Consider the following 18,820-nt stretch of genomic DNA (forward strand, 5'->3'; position numbering starts at 1 on the left):
GGAATTGGAATTGGAATTGGCTTATTGGTCCGGTTCTGATTTCACGATTTTTGGAACCAAAATTGGAAAAATCATGAAGAAGCTCGTGAAAAAAGGAAAGAGTCGGCAAAAAAGAGTTCAAAAATAGTTTCGAACTGGAATTGCCGATTCCGATGCAATGGTCTAATTTTTTAAAACCGAAACCAATGGTTCCGAACTGAAACAACGAACGGAAACATCTATATCCCTAGTTTTGTCATCGGCGAAAAATTGGATACAGTAGTACTAGAAAAATACATGAAAATGTTTATCTCAATATGTTCACTGGGCATAATAGTAATTTTTTTTACTGCTACTTATTTAAATTTAGTAACTCATCATTTTGTAAAAAAACATTTTATTATGAAAAAGTATTGAGTATGATATTTTCTTATTATGAATATTCGAATAATTAAAGAAGAGATGAGATCTGAGTTTCTGGTTTGATTCAACAGTTATAGATCTCCTCCTCTTCTCTGAAACACGAATCAAGAGAGTGGCTTCAATGATTGCTCCGACGGTAGGGAAGACCCTACTAGCCTCGGCCGTTATTTTCATCTCTGTTGTTCTCGCTCTGATTCTATTCTCGCCTTCCTTCCGATTTACTCAAACGCTGTCCGTTTCTCCGCCGTAAGTATCCATTTGTGCATTTTCTGTTCCATTCATGATATCGTAATTTCAAATGATGGCGGAACAGGTCGGAACGAGCTGAGATTTGGATCTTGAGGAGATTAATCGAATGGCGGCCTTGCAATTGGTGGCTTCAAGGCCATCTCGTAGGTTAGATTTTGTTTATCTTCTTACCTTATGTGAATTATGTTAAGGGTCCTCTTCCCCCCAACTACGTTCAAACACTCCCGGCGCCCTTGATCAGGGTCGGCGGCGATCAAAACCGAGCTGTGCGCGAGCTTCTCGTCGGGCAGCTAGGGTTTTGGATTTCTTGAATTGCAAGTCTCGAAGATAGGGCAAATTGATATTTTTATTGTGTTCCAAAAAAGAGAATGGCAAGCCCTATTTATAATCTAAGGACCCTAGGGTTGATTCGACTTCCTAGTCATCTCGGGAAAGAATCAACAAAGAAAACCCGAAACGGAGCTTATAATTACGCTCGACTCGTACGTAAAGTAAATACCAAAAATAATATTCTCTGAGATAAAAATAAAAACAAAACTAATTAATTAAAACATAAAAAACGCCTACTTGGCGACGAAGTCGCCAAGCCTCTCGGGAGGACGTCGATTTCTTGTTGGCCTTGTTGTCGCGATCGACTGTGGCTGCTGTAGCTCCCTTTGTTCCATCTCTTCTGTCTCCGACTCCCTCGTCGCGTTGCCAGCCACGGGATCGTCCAGCGGGTCGCTACTCCCGGGCTGTTGGAGGCTCGTATCAACCCTCTCCCCCATAGCAACCTCCTTGTCCTCAAGGAGCACGTTTGGAAATTGCCGTTGTACCAACTCAATCGGCTCCCACGTAGGCGAATCTGTCCCATCGGACCACCGTACCAAGACATGCTCCACGGCCTTGCCGGCATACCACAACATCTTCCGATCGAGCACCCGGACCGGATACACCAACGGGCGATCCCCAAAAAACTCCGATGGCAGCTGCATGCCTCCACCCGACGTGTCGCCTGCTACAAAAGGCCGCAGAAGGCTAACATGAAACACGTTATGTATGCGACTTCCATCTGGCAAACGCAACCGATAAGCCACCGGACCAATGCGCTCCAACACCTCGAAAGGGCCATAGTAGCGCCTTCCCAATTTCGCTGACTGGGGTCGAGCCACCGAATGCTGTCTATACGGCCGTAGTTTCAAGAGCACCAAATCCCCCACCTCAAACTCCACGTGCCGGCGATGTTTGTTCGCCGACTCCCGCATACGTTGCTGTGCGCGCTCCAAATTCCGCCTTAACTCCACCAACAGCTCGCTCCGCTGGCGGATTAGTTCGGCCACCGATGGAGGCGTCAAGGCCGACGGTGTAGTGAACACCAAACTCGGGGGATCGCGACCATATAACGCTTTGAAAGGCGACACGCCCAACCCCGCGTGATGAAAACAGTTGAGGGCCAGTTCCGCCCATGGGAGAAAATTGGTCCACTTCGAGGGTCGATCCGCTGTAAATGCCCGGAGGTACTGCTCCAATCCCCTATTCCGGACCTCCGTCTGCCCATCTGACTGCGGGTGGTAGGCCGTTGAAAAGTTCAATTTCGTCCCACTCAAACGCATCATTTCTCGCCATATTTGATTTAGAAACACTGGGTCTCTGTCGGATACTAGGGTTGCAGGAAAGCCATGGTGACGAACAACCGTATTGATAAATAGGTGGGCCACCCGAAGCGCATCAAAACGAGTAGGGAGGGCCGCGAAATGGGCGTACTTAGATAGCCGATCCACCACCACCATGATCGCCGTATACCCCCTAGACTGTGGCAGACCTGTGACAAAATCCATGGATACATCCTCCCATACCTGTGTGGGTACCGGTAACGGTTGTAGGAGACCCGCCGGTTTTTGTGTTGAATATTTGGTCGTCTGACACGTAATGCAGGCCTCGACGAATTCCTTTACTTCCTTTTTCAAGCGCGGCCAGTAAAAATCCGCACCTACTCGACGCAGAGTCCGTTCAAATCCGGGATGACCTGCTGACGGCGAGCTGTGGTATTCTGCGAGGATCATAGTACGGGCAGACGATCGAGAACTCACGAAGATTCGGCGCTTGTAGTACACTAGGCCGTCCGCCAACATGAGGTGCGCGGCTGCTGTCCCCGACCGAATAGCCGCCGTGATTTCCCTCATTTCTGGGGACGACGCCGTCTCTCGGCGGAGGAGCTCCAGCAGCTCGGGTATCGGGCGCGAAGCTGCCATAAGCTGGAGGCACTGCTGGCTGGCGGCGTAGCCTGACTCGGCTTCCATTTCCTCGGCCATCTCTGCATTCTCGGGCGTTTGAGACACCTCCCGGCGAGACAAGGCATCCGCCACTCTGTTAGTGCACCCTTTCTTGTATTCGATAGTAAATTTGTACCCCATGAGTTTTCTCACGTACAACTGTTGATCTGGAGTTTGAACCACCTGCTGCAGTAACTCCTTCAAGCTCTTCTGGTCACTACGTATAACAAATTCCCGTCCCAGGAGATATTGGCGCCACTTTTGAACCGCCTCCACGATCGCGTATAACTCCTTATGATAAGTCGAGGCCACTTGTCGACGCGGGCCCAATTTCTTGCTGTAGAAAGCGATGGTGTGGTTATCTTGTAACAACACTGCCCCAATGCCAGAGTCCGAGGCGTCGGTCTCCACACAAAAGGGCTTCTCAAAATCCGGTAATCTGAGTACTGGCGCTCTAGTCATTGCCGCCTTTAATTCTGCAAAAGCCTCGTCCGCAGAGGCCGACCAGCAGAACGCCTCCTTCTTGAGGAGATCAGTAAGCGGGGCGGCAATGAAGGCATAACGAGCAATGAACCTCCTGTAGTACCCTGTCAGCCCCAAAAATCCTCTGAGCTGCTTAACCGTTCGGGGAACGGGCCATGCCGTCATAGCCTCGATTTTAGTAGGGTCCGCTTTGAGCGAGCCGTCGGAAATAAGGTGGCCCAAATACTCCACCGTCGAACTACAAAATGAGCATTTGGACAACTTGACGAAAAAACCATGCTCTTTTAAAACGGTCAACACTGCCGCCATATGAGTCTCGTGATCTTGGACGGATGGACTGTAGATCAAAATATCGTCAAAAAAGACAATGACGAACTTACGGAGCATCGGTTGGAATATGGAGTTCATGGCGGCCTGGAATGTGGATGGCGCGTTCGTAAGGCCGAAAGGCATTACCAAGAACTCGAAGTGGCCGTCGTGAGTACGAAAGGCGGTCTTGAACACATCCTCCTCATGCATTCGAATCTGGTGATAGCCCGATCGCAAATCCAGTTTAGAAAAAACTCTTGCCTTCCCCAATTCATCAAATAGCTCATCCGCGGTGGGGATCGGAAAGTGGTCTGGGATAGTTGCATTGTTCAAGGCCCGATAATCAATGCAGAAACGAAAGGATCCGTCTTTCTTTCGTATCAGTAGCACAGGCGACGAAAAAGGGCTATTGCTCCGTTGAATAATCCCCTGCTCCAACATCTCGCGGACTTGCCGCTCTATCTCGTTTTTCTGGAAATACGGGTATCGATACGGCCTCACATTTACTGGTTTGGACCCTGGCTGCAGATGTATCCTGTGATCATACTGCCTTGGCGGCGGCATCTCCGTCGGCACCCTGAAAACCGCCCGGAAATTCTCCAATACCCCGGCTATCCCTGCTGGTAAGTCCCCGGGAAACGTCTCTAACCCCGCGGTGTCTGTCTCACGTTCCAATAGGACGATTTCAAAACAAGCCCCCACGTTCGCGGCAGAATGGAGCGTCATGATGGAATGCGCATTCAGACGTCGTGGTGGCACCGTGATACCTTGCAACGTGAACGGTTCCCCATTGTGGACGAATTCCAACGTCTTGTTTGCAAAATTTGCAGAAATTTTGCCCAGCGACTCCAGCCAATCCATTCCCAATATCACGTCTGGACCATGGATCGGTAAAATATGGAGGTCCACTGTGAATACGGCGCCCTGCACCTCTAACCTCGTCTCTTTCGCTATGTGAGTGCACAGTAACGCAGCCCCATTCCCTACGAAGACCCGCAACGGCCGAATGGGCGATAGCGGTAGGTGTAGACATTCGGCTATATCCGGGTGCAGGAAGTCTCTGTCACTGCCCGTGTCCACCAGGATGGAAATTTCACGGTTTTTAACTCGGCCCACGACCTTGAGCGGCCGTGAGCGACGGCCCCCGTCAAGGGAGTTAATATGCGCTACGTCCGTCAACGTCTCCTCCTCTCGGACCTCACCAACCTCGGCGGCCGTCATGCCCTCATCCTCATCCGCGTAACAAAGTATCCGCTGTTTGCACACGTGCCCTATCACCCATTTTTCCGGGCAGTGCCAACACAGGCCCAGCCTCGAACGTTCCGAACGCTCGGCTTGGGAGACGCGGATCAATGGCTGGCGCGGTGGCTCCCTCGGCAGATTCTTCTGGCCAGTCGTGGTGCTCGTCACCGCGGCCGTGGGCGACGGCTGGTGGGTACCCAGTGGGGTCACAGTGGGGCGTATGTCGCGTCCCGACCATTGTCTGCGCTGGAACGTCGTAACGGGTTGCGGATTGATGCGATCCGACTGTGTATCAGCGATCTCCAAAGCTAACGCCATGGCCGCCGCTAGAGACGTTGGCCAGTGTAACGTCAATCTCTCCCGAATATCCGCTTTCAGACCCGCCACAAACAGGGTATAAAGTTTTGCTTCCGGGACCCCGTGGACCCGGTTTAAGTACTTCTCAAATGTGTCATGGTACTCTAGAACTGAGCCGGTTTGAGTCAACTTAGCAATCAATCCGAAGTAATCTTTGAAGCTCTGTCTGTCGAAGCGGTGACGAACATCCTCCAAAAATTCATGCCATGTAACGAACTCGTTGTTCGCGCAATAATTAAAAACCCATTCAGATGCCGGTGGATCGAATAACATAACTGCATAGTGAAGACGCTGGGCATCTGGCATCATGACGTGATTAAAATAATATTGAACCCGGGCAATCCAATTCGTTGCCTCGCTCCCATCGAATCTTGGAGGCTTCATCGACACTGGATTCCTGTCGGACCCCGCCGCGGTTGGGTTATATCGTTGGGGGGGGTCCCAACAAGACGTCGGCGCGTCTGACCGCTGTTGCCATCCCCCAAACGTGGGCCGACCATACCTCATCCCCGGAGTGTCCCAGTCTGCGGTCCCGCTGAATCTCTCGGCTCGGCGACCCCTCATGTCCGACTCCCCTTCTTGATAGGCGAAACTAGGGTTTCGTGGGCGGTAACCCCTCTCCCCCGATTTTCTCCTCCTGAACTCCTCATATTCATCGTCGCCCGCTGCGTCGAACCCAAAGGATGGTTCTTGGTCCCGTGCTGCCGCCGGCTCCAAACGGTCGAAGCGACGATCCGCTGCGTCCTTCCATTGATCAAACCTTTCTATCTTGTCTAGTATACGATCAAGTTTCTTATTCACGGGATCATCACGATGTGCATCCCCTGATGGGCGACTCTCCAATTCGTCATCGATATCATGGCGCTGGAAGACCTCGTTCCGTCGGATGTTAAAGTCCGGTCGTCGAGACGCACCATTAGGAAACGTATCCGGGCGATTAACGCCCCATGTAGATTTACCATAATTATTGAAACGATTCATGAGTACACGGATGAAAGCACCAGATGTTAAGGGTCCTCTTCCCCCCAACTACGTTCAAACACTCCCGGCGCCCTTGATCAGGGTCGGCGGCGATCAAAACCGAGCTGTGCGCGAGCTTCTCGTCGGGCAGCTAGGGTTTTGGATTTCTTGAATTGCAAGTCTCGAAGATAGGGCAAATTGATATTTTTATTGTGTTCCAAAAAAGAGAATGGCAAGCCCTATTTATAATCTAAGGACCCTAGGGTTGATTCGACTTCCTAGTCATCTCGGGAAAGAATCAACAAAGAAAATCCGAAACGGAGCTTATAATTACGCTCGACTCGTACGTAAAGTAAATACCAAAAATAATATTCTCTGAGATAAAAATAAAAACAAAACTAATTAATTAAAACATAAAAAACGCCTACTTGGCGACGAAGTCGCCAAGCCTCTCGGGAGGACGTCGATTTCTTGTTGGCCTTGTCGTCGCGATCGACTGTGGCTGCTGTAGCTCCCTTTGTTCCATCTCTTCTGTCTCCGACTCCCTCGTCGCGTTGCCAGCCACGGGATCGTCCAGCGGGTCGCTACTCCCGGGCTGTTGGAGGCTCGTATCAAATTATGTGTATTTATTAGGTCAATAAAATCGGGTTATAGCTTTCTATTTGGGGATATGCATCGATTGTTATGGTTAGACATCATTGTATTGTGATTTATGTGTATATCACATGATTGTGTGCTGGATGCTTAATTGACAGTTCAAGTTCTTTATCAAGCTCTTCGTAATTATTATTAGTTGTGTAAAGAGAAAGAAGATAGTTTGTAGGATGGACTTGGGAGTTTTGTTTTAAAACGTGAAGATATGTTTAGATTATGGTGCAGTTTTTTTTCTAAGTCAACATTGACTGGCATCAAATGCAGACATTTGCATTGGTTTTTGCTGCAGCTCTGCCAGAAAGGAGCAATGGGTATATTCGAGTTGATTGCTATGGTGGTCTCAATCAGATGAGGAGGGATGTGAGTGCTCCATTTCATATCTTTGTATTGGTCACCTATTAACTTTTGATTTTTGTGTGAGAATTTGTTGACGGAGATGATTGCAGTTCTGTGATGGTGTCGGTATTGCTCGCTTGCTGAATGCCACTCTCGTTTTACCAAAATTTGAGGTTGCTGCATATTGGAATGAATCTAGGTGAGATATGATTCCGTTTAGTTGGATAGCTTCTATGAGCATGCTGTTTTTCTTTCATTTATATGTATGAATATGTCTGTCTATGAGTGATCAATCGGCTGCAATCATTGAAATAGTGAATTTTGATAAATTATTAAAAGTTTAAAACAGATTTTCATAATTTATGCAATTGTACTTATTGTTCTTTCAGTGTCTCTATCGTTAAATAACTATTTGTGATTGACTTTTTCTCTTATTCCAAACCCGTGTTCAAGGATTTTAGTATTATAATTGATGAGTTGAACTCAAGTCCCGTTATTTAATTATATCCCCATCTCGATATAACCAGATCGTATATGTTATATTCTTACCAAAATGCATCAAGAATCTTCCTGACTCATAATTTTATAATGCAGTGGATTTGGAGATGTATTTGATGTGGACTACTTCATTGAAAAAATGAATGGATATGTTCAGGTAGTCAAAGAGGTGCCTGCGGAATTTGTATCTAAAGAGCCTTTTAGAGTTGATTGTAGCAAGCGTAAAGGACAATTTGATTATGTAGAGACTGTATTTCCACAGCTGTTAGAGCACCGCTACATCTCAATTACTCCTGCAATGAGCCAAAGAAGGGACAGGTATGCATGCATTCGAAGCTCTTCATTGTCATTATCTTGTTTTCCAAAGCAAAAAGTATCTTAGGTAATTTAACTAATATTAGTTCAGATGATGCCATTCTTAGTTTGTGTCCACTTTACTCTCTTTTGTCTGTTTTTCTCATCTCGGTATATTTGTTTGCTGTTGATGATGCCATTCATTGTCACTTAACAAATCTCCATCTATTTTGATATTCAATATATTAATGCAAACACTCTTCTTGCAGGTATCCATTGTATGCTAAAGCTTCTCTTTGTCAGGCTTGCTATACCGCTCTGCAGCTAAACGAAAAATTGGAGAAGAAAGGTTCCAAGCTTCTAGAAGCTATACCCAAACCCTTCCTTGTGCTTCACCTGCGTTTTGAACCAGACATGGTAGCTTATAGCCAATGTGAGTACTCCAGCCTTTCTCCTGAATCTGTCCAAGCAATAGAGGCTGCACGAGGCGACAGGAAGCCGTGGACTGGAGAACAAGCTCGTCTATGGAGAAGCAGGGGGAAGTGTCCGCTCACACCAAATGAAACTACAACAATCCTTCAAGCTCTTGCTATACCGACAGATACAAATATATACTTGGCAGCTGGGGATGGTATCATGGAACTTGAAGGCCTAACATCGGTATATGCAAATGTCTATACCAAATCCACCCTTTTAGATGGCGACGACTTCAGAAACATGCATGGGAACACCAAAGCTGCATTGGACTACTATGTGTCTATAAATAGTGATGCATATGTTGCAACATATTTCGGCAATATGGATAAAATGGTTGCAGCTATGCGTGCTTATAAGGGATTACACAGAACGCTTTTCTTGAGCCGGAGGGCATTTGCAGTTCTTACTTCACAGGGGCTCGAGGGGAACTCGTTGATGGAAGCACTGTGGAAGGTTCATAGAAACGATTATGTAATGGGCGTAGGATCTGCCTTGCCTGATTGCTTCTGCGAGTTCAAATTATGAGGTACAAATTTTGCCCCTTTTTTTTAGCCTAGTTGAAGTATTAGCCACATTTGTTGTATTAATTTGTTATAAGTTTACTATCTGTATCAATGTAATTTTCAAGTGAATTGTGCGAATCTTACCCAGTGATACGATAATCATAGTCCATTTTACTCTCTAAATTTGTTTGTATTTTTTGTTTTGCCTTTATCATATAAACATATCAAGTATTTCCCTTTCCAAAACTGTATTGAGTCATAGGTTGAACATCAACATTATAACGACAATGCTTTGGGTCCTTAAAATATGAATAAAAATACTTTTAAATTGAATAAAGAGTAACATTCTGGTCAGAAATAATGTCAGCACATGAAATCTTAGCATTTCTAAACTTTGGACACTATGGAAGAACAGTAGCTATACTCGGTCTTTAATCTCGATCGGACCAAAGAACCTGATGCATTGATCCTCTGATCGAGCTTCGTTTTGTTAGTCTTTCGACGTAATGACGAGCAACCCCAGTCCACCGAGAAGAATGTACTGCAAGAGGATTGAAGTAAAACTAAAATTAACACCATTTTCAAATGAGAGGGAAATGTAGCAAGAATCGAAGACAATTAAAGATGGAGATGATGAATCGAATCAAACGGACCTTTATCAATGGCTTCTCTGTCATAATGATGGTGGCCCAACCGACGTGAGGTAAGAATCTGGCAACGACGATGATCAATGTGTTAGGTTTTGTTCTAAATTTGTAATCTTTTCTAGTTCAGAATGATGAAACAATTGAAGATGATTCAAGATTCTTATTCATAGCAATTGCAACGAAGGCATTAAGAAATTTGTCGACTCCTGAGTAAAATGAATTCATGTTTTGGTGAACAGAATAGACCCTGCTTTGGTGCAGATGCATTAGAGCCGTAGTTAAGAATATTCGATACGGGACTTATACCCTACGGCTCTTCCTATGATGTGTTTTCGCTGCAGCCAGCGCTGACCAGGAGCATATAAACCTATGTCGTCGTCGCCATTATTATCCCCTGAGAGGAAACCAAGTCAAAATTGCAGACACAGAATCAGAAGTGACCCATTTTATAGTCTATGAAGAAAGAGGCTAGAATTTTGTATATCAAGAATAACCGGTGAAAATAACTTCTTGATTTAAACACACCAATCGGCTGAACTCGTATGTTTTTTTTAAAAAATCAAACATATCAATTAGCTGAATTCGTTGAAAAGAGTGAAAGATAACATGTGTGTTAAGGGACATCAATATAGCCTGAGATCAAAGTTTGGCACCTTTTGTGAGGACATCGACTTCTCCTGTATCTTTCCTTTCATGGACCTAGTTATGGAAAATCGAGACAACATTAGATAATGGTACAAAATGCAACTTCGTTTCCATCCAGCAAATGCTTACGAAGAAACACAAACAAATTTGAATTTTGACCAAAATGTGTTTGTCATGTCACTCAATTTTGATAAAGAGAAGATTTAGCAATAAAGCAAACGGGAAGAGCATTGCCTAGCATGAAGCACTCAATACCACAGAGCAAAAACCCAGCACCTCCACAAACAAAAGTTCATAAGCAAAATGTCGTGATCACACAATGCTTACTTTGATCACACGATGCACAATTGGAATGTCACGTCCCTGAAAATAAGAAAACACAAGATGTCAATTAAAAAGCAACAAGAATAAGAAATACCTACTTGATACTACTCAAGTTGCTTACATTTTTTCCAACAAATATTTAAATTTAAGGATAAAGTAAGATTTTCAAGTTGAATATACCAACACTTACTGGTCTATGAATCCATCCAAACACAATTTCGGAGGCACAGATATGAAAAACAAACGAGACACTTCATTCAAATAATAAAGCAAAACTGCCTCCAAAATAGGAAAGATATAAGACACTCATATCAACAACAACTGATGAGGAGCTCTGAAAACTGTAACAGTAAACAAAATAAACTTACATTAATATTATACACAACAATCTCTCCTGCTCGAATTGGTTCTTTGCTCATACGTAAGAATAGAATGTCTCCCTGTAAACAAAAGATTTAGTTCCTCAGAATATTTTTGGATTCAAGAAATGAAAAGGAATAGTTTTATTTAAATGTGTAATATAAAAGAAACATATGATTTCTTCTCACCCTAGCAAATCCAGGTTCCATACTTTCAGAAAGAACAACGACAATCGGGGATTCACTTCCAGTTATGCACATCAACCCCTTCCATATCATCAATGCCGACGTGACAATCAAACCTGAAGCCATAAAAGAAGAAAAACAAGAAAAGACAACCAAATCACTTCTTGATCCACCTTTGAAATCTCAAACTTAAAAAAAAATATGCGTGACTACATGTAAAAGGGAAATTATAGCTATTCCTACCAAGTATTTTCCAAAGAAACACATTCAATTAGTTTAAAGTCATTGCCCCAGAAATATACGAAACACATTCAAACATATGGATACGAATATTCAAGCAATAGCAATGGGCTTCAACAGCAGTGAGTTTATCTAAGAAGTGCCATTATGCGACATAAGAGCTTTATTATCAATACAAATGTAATCAAGATCTAGGGTTCTTAAACATATGTTAGACCCTTAACCATCTGGAATTATACAACCATGAATTAGATAGAAATTAAGGCCAACATTCAGCATTCTCTAGCAAGCTCAACTATTTTAACCAACAACTAGTTTGCCAACTCAAGAACAATCTTCAAAATATTTACTTCATAGCTAAATCTCAAAGTCCATTACAAAAATGACCTTCGCAACAATATGTTTACATGGAGATAACGAAATATAATGAGAGGAAAGATTCATTATTCAACTCTCTAGCCATCCCAAATCGCCACTATTGAAATGCACAAGGAGATACAGATCAAATGCAAGCATTGAAGCATATGTACATATGAAAAAAAAATTTATGCATTCCACAACACAATTCAAGCAAAATCTAGATTCTAATGAAGCAACTGGGAAAAAGAAAAGAGATTGAAAGAAAGAGAAGGAACCGATGCTGATCGTCTGATGGAGGGCCTGCCGCAACTGGATAGATTTTACAGAAGTCAGAGTGTCTTTGATCCACCCCATCTTTTTTTCTTCAGAGATTCTTCGCTCTTCAAATTGAAAATCTTGCAAATTTTCTACATTTGCGGAGAATCAAGTATGTTGGTGTGTGTTGGAAGTGTGACAGCAGCGGCGAAATTTGATTGGTTGCTTAATACACGTATGACTCACACGGTTGAGGTTTGGTTACTGACGTGGCATGCATTAGTGAAATTGTGAAACTGAGTTCTATTTTAATCTAAAAGGAGTATTAGTAATAATTTTTTGACATATGTTTAAAGTTAACAGTATGTAGTCTCCAACGAAGAGAAATCATGTTTGTTTTGTTTTATAGTAATATAAATATTTGAATCATTTTGTTATTTTCTAGTACTACTTAAATATGTTCATAGTAAAACAGGAGAATTAAATATGGTAAAAAAATCATTTTGTAATTTTTTATACGCTTTTAGGAAAAAGGTTTCTTCCATACTCCTCCTATGATTTAAAATATGGCTTTGGATGAGAAACCCTAATTGAAATGGGGAGCCTTTACCTGTGTCATCTTCCAAACCCTCTTACACTCGAACCAAAACAACTTCTAACATCAAACCCATGTCGGTTTCTTTTTCATCATCACCACGTTGCAGCAACACCTCTCCACCTCCAAACTCGCCGCTTCCAGCAGCTCCGGGTCGACTCAGCTCAGCGCCGGGCATCGGATGTTCTTGACTCCCTTGCCGGAACTCGAGCTGGGCTCGATGCAGATTCCGCAGGTGCATTCTCGATTCTCCTCCTATTCTTCTAATTCTGGAAATTGTTGATGAATGCTTTGATTCCCAAGCTGTAATTTTCGTCTTGCAAAGATGTAGTATATCAAATTCAGAATTTTTTGAGTAAGAAAGCTTAACTTTTACTTAATTTCTGATGCTAAAAACTACTACTACCACTTTTGATCAATTTAAATTTTTGTCAGAATCTTGTATCGCTTTTGGTAGGAATATACATTTTCAACTTGTACACAAAAATCAGATTAGTTCATGATTGTAATATCCAATATAGTACTAGTAGTATATTGGTACAAGAAATTAATTAGAAAAATTGATGCTTGAAAAGTTGAATGTTACACAATGTCAAAATTTATTTCTTAGTACTTGCTTATCTGATAATGAATAGATTGTGAGGAATGCTTAATGATGAGTTTTTGTTTTATGTTAGTGGACCTGTTTTTAAGCTTGTAGTTGGCATTGCAGGGGAAAAAATAGCTGTGCTGGTTATTGGAGGAGGGGGAAGGGAGCATGCTCTTTGTTATGCCCTGAAGCGATCTCCATCCTGTGTTTCTGTGCTTTGTGCTCCTGGGAATGCCGGAATTTCTGACTCGGGCGATGCGACTTGTATAGAAGATCTCGACATCTCTGACAACTCAGCTGTGATTGCCTTTTGCCGTGAAAGTTCTATTGGATTGGTTGTAGTGGGACCAGAGGCCCCCCTTGTAGCTGGTCTGGCTAATGATCTTGTGAAGGCTGGGATTCCTACTTTTGGCCCTTCTTCAGAAGCCGCCGTCTTAGAAGGTTCAAAGGACTTCATGAAACGGCTATGTGACAAATACGATATCCCGACTGCCAAGGTTCATTACATGTTAGCTTTTGTTCCTAGATAGTCTTACTCGTGATACTTTAAAGGCTTACATTTTGCCATTCGATGTTGCAGTATCAAACTTTTACCGATCCATCCGCTGCAAAAGCATATATTGAAGCACAAGGTGTTCCCATTGTTGTTAAAGCTGATGGCTTGGCAGCTGGAAAAGGTGTTATTGTTGCTATGACAATCGATGAAGCATTTGATGCAGTTGATTCTATGCTTGTGGATAATGTTTTTGGCTCTGCTGGGTGTCGTGTCATCGTAGAAGAATATCTTGAAGGAGAGGAAGCATCATTCTTTGCTCTAGTCGATGGGGAGTGTGCTGTACCTCTAGAATCTGCTCAGGACCATAAACGAGTAGGCGATGGTGACACTGGGCCTAATACTGGTGGCATGGGGGCATACTCTCCTGCCCCTGTCCTAACAAAAGAACTAGAATCTGTTGTCATGAAATCCATAATTCTTCCCACTGTGAAGGGAATGGCTGCAGAAGGCCGCAAGTTTGTTGGAGTTTTGTATGCAGGGCTAATGATCGAGAAGAAATCCGGACTACCGAAGCTGATTGAGTACAACGTCCGCTTTGGAGATCCCGAGTGCCAGGTTTGTCCTAGATTTTATCTAATTTTTCCCCCCACTTAATTTTTCTTGTTTTTGTTTTTCTGTTTCCTCTTTCTTTTGTCTGAATTTCTCAACTTATTACATGGAACTAAAAGATCCGGAAAGCTGTAAAAGATCTTTGTTTGAGTAAATGTTTAGTAGTTCCCATTATCATTGAATGGTTGCGTAATATGGACTTGTGCTCTAGTCCAATAGCTCATGTGGCCGTTGATGTCTTAAATTTCAGGTGTTGATGGTTCGATTGGAGTCGGATCTGGCACAAGTATTACTTTCAGCAAGCAAAGGAGAGCTAAGTGGTGTATCCCTGGAGTGGTCTCCTGGATCCGCGATGATTGTTGTAATGGCAAGCGAGGGTTATCCGGGAAGCTACAAAAAGGGCACAGTGATACAAAATCTCAAGGCAGCAGAGGAAGTCGCTCCAAGTGTAAAGATTTTCCATGCTGGAACAGCCCTCGACTCTGATGGGAACTTCATTGCTACCGGTGGGCGTGTTCTTGGTGTCACTGCTAAAGGGAAGGATCTTGAAGAGGCCAGAGATCGAGCATACCAAGCTGTGGAGCAAGTGAATTGGCCGGGTGGGTTCTTCAGACGAGATATTGGCTGGAGAGCTCTTGCCCGGAAACGATCTGTTGCAAATTTATGACATTTATAGGGATGTTGAGCAAGGAATACATATTCTTATATCTGACCTCTCTCCTTCCATTTGAGATATGTTGGGTTTCTTAATGTTATGGTTTGGGTCTAAGCAGAGCGAGCATTCCTCATTTTGTTTTGGGATGTAAGAATTTTGTAGTGTATTCTTGTTTTGGGTCTAAGCAGCATTTCTCAAGTCTCATTTGTTTGGGATGTAAGAATCTTGTAGTGTTTTTTATGTAATGACTTGTACATCACATTGCCAATGAATTTGTAGCGTTTTCCTCTCTTCTTGGCATTTTATAATATTTTTATCTTGAGCTAATTATAAACATTTGAAAATTTTCACCCTTTAGAGGCTAATGTTGATATTTTAGACAAGTACTCATCCGATAAATATTTTCGATTGGTTATGTTTAGGGTTATTTATTTTACACTGTAAATTTAATTTGATCTAACAACAAATTTATTTTATAAATTACATAAAAAAATAAAAAAAAACTTGATGCATTATTTTATTAATTATTCAGAGTCATAAATAAAGAAAAATTAATACAATTAGTTTATCTGAAACCACTAGTTTATCTGAAAATCTAATATACGTGGCAAATTAGCACGGCCACATTAGAAACACTGGAATACCGTTTTTACCCTCCTTAATTCCAACTGAACAACTAGTTTTTGAAGTAATTATTGGGATGGATCAGTCATTTCGTCGTGCTCTGACAAGGCGTATCCATTTAATTTCAGTTTGTTTGGCTGCCAACGATTCCGTTACTCAAAATGGCGGCGCTCATCGTTCCCGTAACCGCGCCACTCCGCCGCCAGTTTCACGTTTCCGCCGCTCTATCAACGCCGCCTCGTAGCAACTCGCCGGCGGTGGACTGGGTGAAGGAGACCGCGAGCTTCTTCGAGCAGGATTCCCGACCAATCATGCTCTTCGACGGTACGATTAAACAACTAGCAATTTGATTTGATTGATTTAGGAATAAACAATTTCTGAAATAGTCTTTCCTTTATTTGATTTATCTGTCTGCTTCTTTTGGTAAGGTGTCTGCAATCTGTGTAATGGAGGTGTGAAGATTGTTCGAGATAATGACAGGAGAAGGTTGGATTTTCCTTTTGTTTGATTTATATAATCAATTTTCTTGATTATTAGATGGAATTTTCATTGTGATTTAGCCTTGTTTTCAATTTCCAGAAATATTAGATTTGAGGCTCTGCAAAGTGAATCAGGCAAAAAGTTATTGCAGAGATCGGGAAGAGCTCCTGATGATATTTCAAGTGTTGTTCTTGTTGAAAAAGACAGGTAAATTTTATGTTTAAATGTTGAGTTTGGTTTCAATTTTTTAGATACATTTTGACACATGCTTGATGGTTATGTAAAAAATTGAATCTTTTCTCATATTCCATGGAAATACTTTAGTAATGCAAAAGTAGTTTGTGATTTCACAAGTTATGACAAAATTTGACATGATTCAGGAGACACCTTGTTGAACATACCATAGAGTTTTCTTGCAGGCCATAACGAATGTATTTAAGAAGCGTTAACGTGGAGTTATTTCAGGTCTTATATAAAATCGGAAGCTGTATTAAAGATAATGGAATACATTGATTTGCCCTTTCCTCAGCTGGCCCTGTTTCTCCAATTTGTACCATTGTAAGACAATATCAGTTTTCTGCTCTAATAATTTATGAAATGATCTATCTTGTCTTATTCCACTTTCGTTATCCGTTTTGCAGATTCGTGCGGGATTTCATGTATGACAACATTGCAGATAATAGATACAATATTTTCGGTCGCTCAGATTCTTGTGACATATAGAAATTGTTTTTCTGCACTCTTTTCATGAAGAGCAGCAAATACTATATGATATTATGTCATGTGGGAGAACAATCTATATATATGCTGAATGAATAATTTTTTTTACCTGTTATTAATTTTGCCTTATTCATCTATTCTCACTGAAGTTAGAAATGCTTTTTCATTTATATAAACACCATCTTCAACTTGAGCTAACAGTAGTTTTCTTTGATAAAGAAGAGCAGAAGCTTTATTTAATGGATATACTAAATGTACAAAACGGACGCCTGTGTTACACATGTCACGGTTCTGTTACTCTTCTGCAGCCTATGCCTTATATCCGTATCCCGAATTTTCACTTCAGCAGGCAACCCAATCCCGGCATCAATGCGCGAGCTGTTTCATGAACCTTGTTGGTTGATTTGAACCTGCCGATTTTATGTACACATCGTCCACATTGATGTTAGTGCAATGTACCGTCTTGCTGCAGTTGAAGGTAATCGTAGCATTGTTCTTATTGATGGATGTGCCACGAAGTCCATAATATCCCACATCACTCACATTGACTGCTGATTTCTGCAGATAAACAATGGATGATCAGTACACGACATATGCACACATCTCTCGTGATTTCAGTCTAGACATTCGTTACTTACTTTTTCAGCGCATATCTTGTGAGGGCAGTAATTCTGGTCGATGAAAACGGGGTTTTTAGCCTCTATGAAGATTATGTCGGAGAAATTGATGTTCCTGGCAATGACTTATTTATAGAAAAATCTCTGTTATAATTATGTGATCTTATCCTAATATAATTAATTTTCTTGGCCTTTCTCATCATTAGGTAGTGTGACTCTCACACTAAATATTTGGTTTTGTAATTATAGACTTTACCAATATATCGTTTGTTGGTAATCCACAATTCAAGGACTTCGTCGATTCCACCTGGTAAAATCTGTTATTTTCTCATTTTCTTGAACAATATACACAAGTATTTCATGAAGTCTTTAATATTATCCTTAGCTGAGTTATATCAATGTATATTCTTCACAATATATGAAGTAGTTGATTTTGGTGTTTTTCTATTTTATTTATTCACATTAATGTATTCATTTCAGTTACATTTAATATGCATGTATCTCTATGATAACTTAGTATTGAATATGATACTCCCACTGTCCCACATTTGGAGTGCCATTTAGTTATGACACGAGTTTTAATGAATTTGTGGAGTGTGTAATTAATGAAGTGAGATGGTGGAGTGTATAATAAATAAAGTGAGATGGTGGAGCGTGTAATAAATGAAGTGAGTTGGTGAAAAGTGAGATGATTTGACTTTTTATTTTTTGTTTTGCTTTATTTTTGTGTAGATAATGATATTTGAGTGTAATTTTATTGAATAATAGGGTAAAATTTTATATTTAAATATGGAAAATTCTAAATGTGACTCTTAAACTGGGACGGACTTTTATGGCAAAATGTGACTCTAAAACTGGGACGGAGGGAGTATATAGTTTCAAATTGTCTTTAATGTGTGAGCACGGGAGCGTGCGCTTAATACGTTCTTCCAATTATTCGATTGAATAAATTTAAATTTTGCATAATAAAAAAGTTTTAAGCATTTATTTTTACCATCACAAAATACAACAAGCAAAATAACAAAAATTGCCACATAGCCCATTTATTACTATACTAGACTGCACTATGACACTATCTAAATGAGAAGCAGTACATTTAAATTTAATTATATATAGGGGAGTGTTATTCTCCTATTCATCCCTTAGATCCTTTATTCTTCTTAATATGGGCCGTTAGATCTCATTCATCAACGGTCCAGATGATCTGCATTATTACACTATAATGATGCATTATTAGTCGGTGTGCATTATTCAACTGAAAATCTGCATTATTACGCTATAATGGTGCATTATTAGTCGGTGTGCATTATTCAACTGAAAATCTGCATTATTAAATGACACGTGGCATCAATCTCGTGGGGCTGAGATCAAGAAGGAAAAAGGAGGAAATATGCAAAAAGGAA

At 41.8% G+C, this 18,820-nt stretch overlaps 4 protein-coding genes across 5 annotated transcripts; 3 read left to right on the top strand and 1 right to left on the bottom strand.

Annotated features, from left to right (window-relative positions):
* Window positions 1-400: 400 nt before the first annotated feature.
* Window positions 401-9,199, top strand: LOC121797889 (O-fucosyltransferase 13-like). The gene is made up of 6 exons (XM_042196652.1): window positions 401-648; window positions 716-798; window positions 7,198-7,268; window positions 7,355-7,443; window positions 7,839-8,060; window positions 8,306-9,199. Exons 1-6 carry the CDS (start codon window positions 524-526, stop codon window positions 9,036-9,038), a joined length of 1,323 nt encoding a protein of 440 aa, XP_042052586.1. The 5' UTR covers window positions 401-523; the 3' UTR covers window positions 9,039-9,199.
* Window positions 9,200-9,316: 117 nt separating this feature from the next.
* LOC121797972 (signal peptidase complex catalytic subunit SEC11C-like) lies at window positions 9,317-12,222 on the bottom strand. The gene is made up of 8 exons (XM_042196764.1): window positions 12,053-12,222; window positions 11,181-11,293; window positions 11,001-11,072; window positions 10,636-10,671; window positions 10,317-10,362; window positions 9,970-10,057; window positions 9,670-9,727; window positions 9,317-9,557 (listed from the first exon to the last, which is right to left on the bottom strand). Exons 1-8 carry the CDS (start codon window positions 12,129-12,131, stop codon window positions 9,507-9,509), a joined length of 543 nt encoding a protein of 180 aa, XP_042052698.1. The 5' UTR covers window positions 12,132-12,222; the 3' UTR covers window positions 9,317-9,506.
* A 350-nt stretch (window positions 12,223-12,572) lies between these two features.
* LOC121801263 (phosphoribosylamine--glycine ligase-like) lies at window positions 12,573-15,266 on the top strand. Its single transcript, XM_042200715.1, has 4 exons — window positions 12,573-12,862; window positions 13,340-13,713; window positions 13,797-14,327; window positions 14,572-15,266. Exons 1-4 carry the CDS (start codon window positions 12,628-12,630, stop codon window positions 14,986-14,988), a joined length of 1,557 nt encoding a protein of 518 aa, XP_042056649.1. The 5' UTR covers window positions 12,573-12,627; the 3' UTR covers window positions 14,989-15,266.
* A 460-nt stretch (window positions 15,267-15,726) lies between these two features.
* On the top strand, window positions 15,727-17,733 carry LOC121798193 (DCC family protein At1g52590, chloroplastic). 2 transcript variants are annotated; one of them, XM_042197071.1, is made up of 7 exons: window positions 15,727-15,924; window positions 16,029-16,086; window positions 16,180-16,287; window positions 16,546-16,638; window positions 16,722-16,739; window positions 17,147-17,278; window positions 17,365-17,733. In XM_042197071.1, exons 1-6 carry the CDS (start codon window positions 15,762-15,764, stop codon window positions 17,187-17,189), a joined length of 483 nt encoding a protein of 160 aa, XP_042053005.1. In that variant the 5' UTR covers window positions 15,727-15,761; the 3' UTR covers window positions 17,190-17,278; window positions 17,365-17,733. The 2 variants fall into 2 exon arrangements, with proteins under 2 accessions (XP_042053005.1, XP_042053004.1); XM_042197070.1 differs by lacking the exons at window positions 17,147-17,278; window positions 17,365-17,733 and having other exon boundaries at window positions 15,728-15,924; window positions 16,722-16,919.
* Window positions 17,734-18,820: the final 1,087 nt, after the last annotated feature.

This window comes from Salvia splendens, chromosome 4 (genome assembly GCF_004379255.2).
Source record: "Salvia splendens isolate huo1 chromosome 4, SspV2, whole genome shotgun sequence".
Classification (NCBI taxonomy): Eukaryota; Viridiplantae; Streptophyta; class Magnoliopsida; order Lamiales; family Lamiaceae; genus Salvia; species Salvia splendens.

Bases quoted from the DNA above. Each gene is read 5' to 3' on its own strand.
- LOC121801263 (XM_042200715.1), top strand. From the start codon at position 12,628: ATGGGGAGCCTTTACCTGTGTCATCTTCCAAACCCTCTTACACTCGAA. The intron at 13,714-13,796 runs GTTCATTACATG...TCGATGTTGCAG, and splicing joins ACGATATCCCGACTGCCAAG to TATCAAACTTTTACCGATCC. The intron at 14,328-14,571 runs GTTTGTCCTAGA...CTTAAATTTCAG, and splicing joins TTGGAGATCCCGAGTGCCAG to GTGTTGATGGTTCGATTGGA.
- LOC121797972 (XM_042196764.1), bottom strand. From the start codon at position 12,131: ATGGGGTGGATCAAAGACACTCTGACTTCTGTAAAATCTATCCAGTTG. The intron at 10,672-11,000 runs GTAAGTTTATTT...TCTTATTTTCAG, and splicing joins TTGTTGTGTATAATATTAAT to GGACGTGACATTCCAATTGT. The intron at 9,558-9,669 runs GTCCGTTTGATT...ATCCTCTTGCAG, and splicing joins CAGAGAAGCCATTGATAAAG to TACATTCTTCTCGGTGGACT.
- LOC121797889 (XM_042196652.1), top strand. From the start codon at position 524: ATGATTGCTCCGACGGTAGGGAAGACCCTACTAGCCTCGGCCGTTATT. The intron at 799-7,197 runs GTTAGATTTTGT...TTTTTGCTGCAG, and splicing joins GCTTCAAGGCCATCTCGTAG to CTCTGCCAGAAAGGAGCAAT. The intron at 7,444-7,838 runs GTGAGATATGAT...TTTATAATGCAG, and splicing joins GCATATTGGAATGAATCTAG to TGGATTTGGAGATGTATTTG.
- LOC121798193 (XM_042197070.1), top strand. From the start codon at position 15,762: ATGGCGGCGCTCATCGTTCCCGTAACCGCGCCACTCCGCCGCCAGTTT. The intron at 15,925-16,028 runs GTACGATTAAAC...TCTTTTGGTAAG, and splicing joins ACCAATCATGCTCTTCGACG to GTGTCTGCAATCTGTGTAAT. The intron at 16,288-16,545 runs GTAAATTTTATG...GAGTTATTTCAG, and splicing joins GTTCTTGTTGAAAAAGACAG to GTCTTATATAAAATCGGAAG.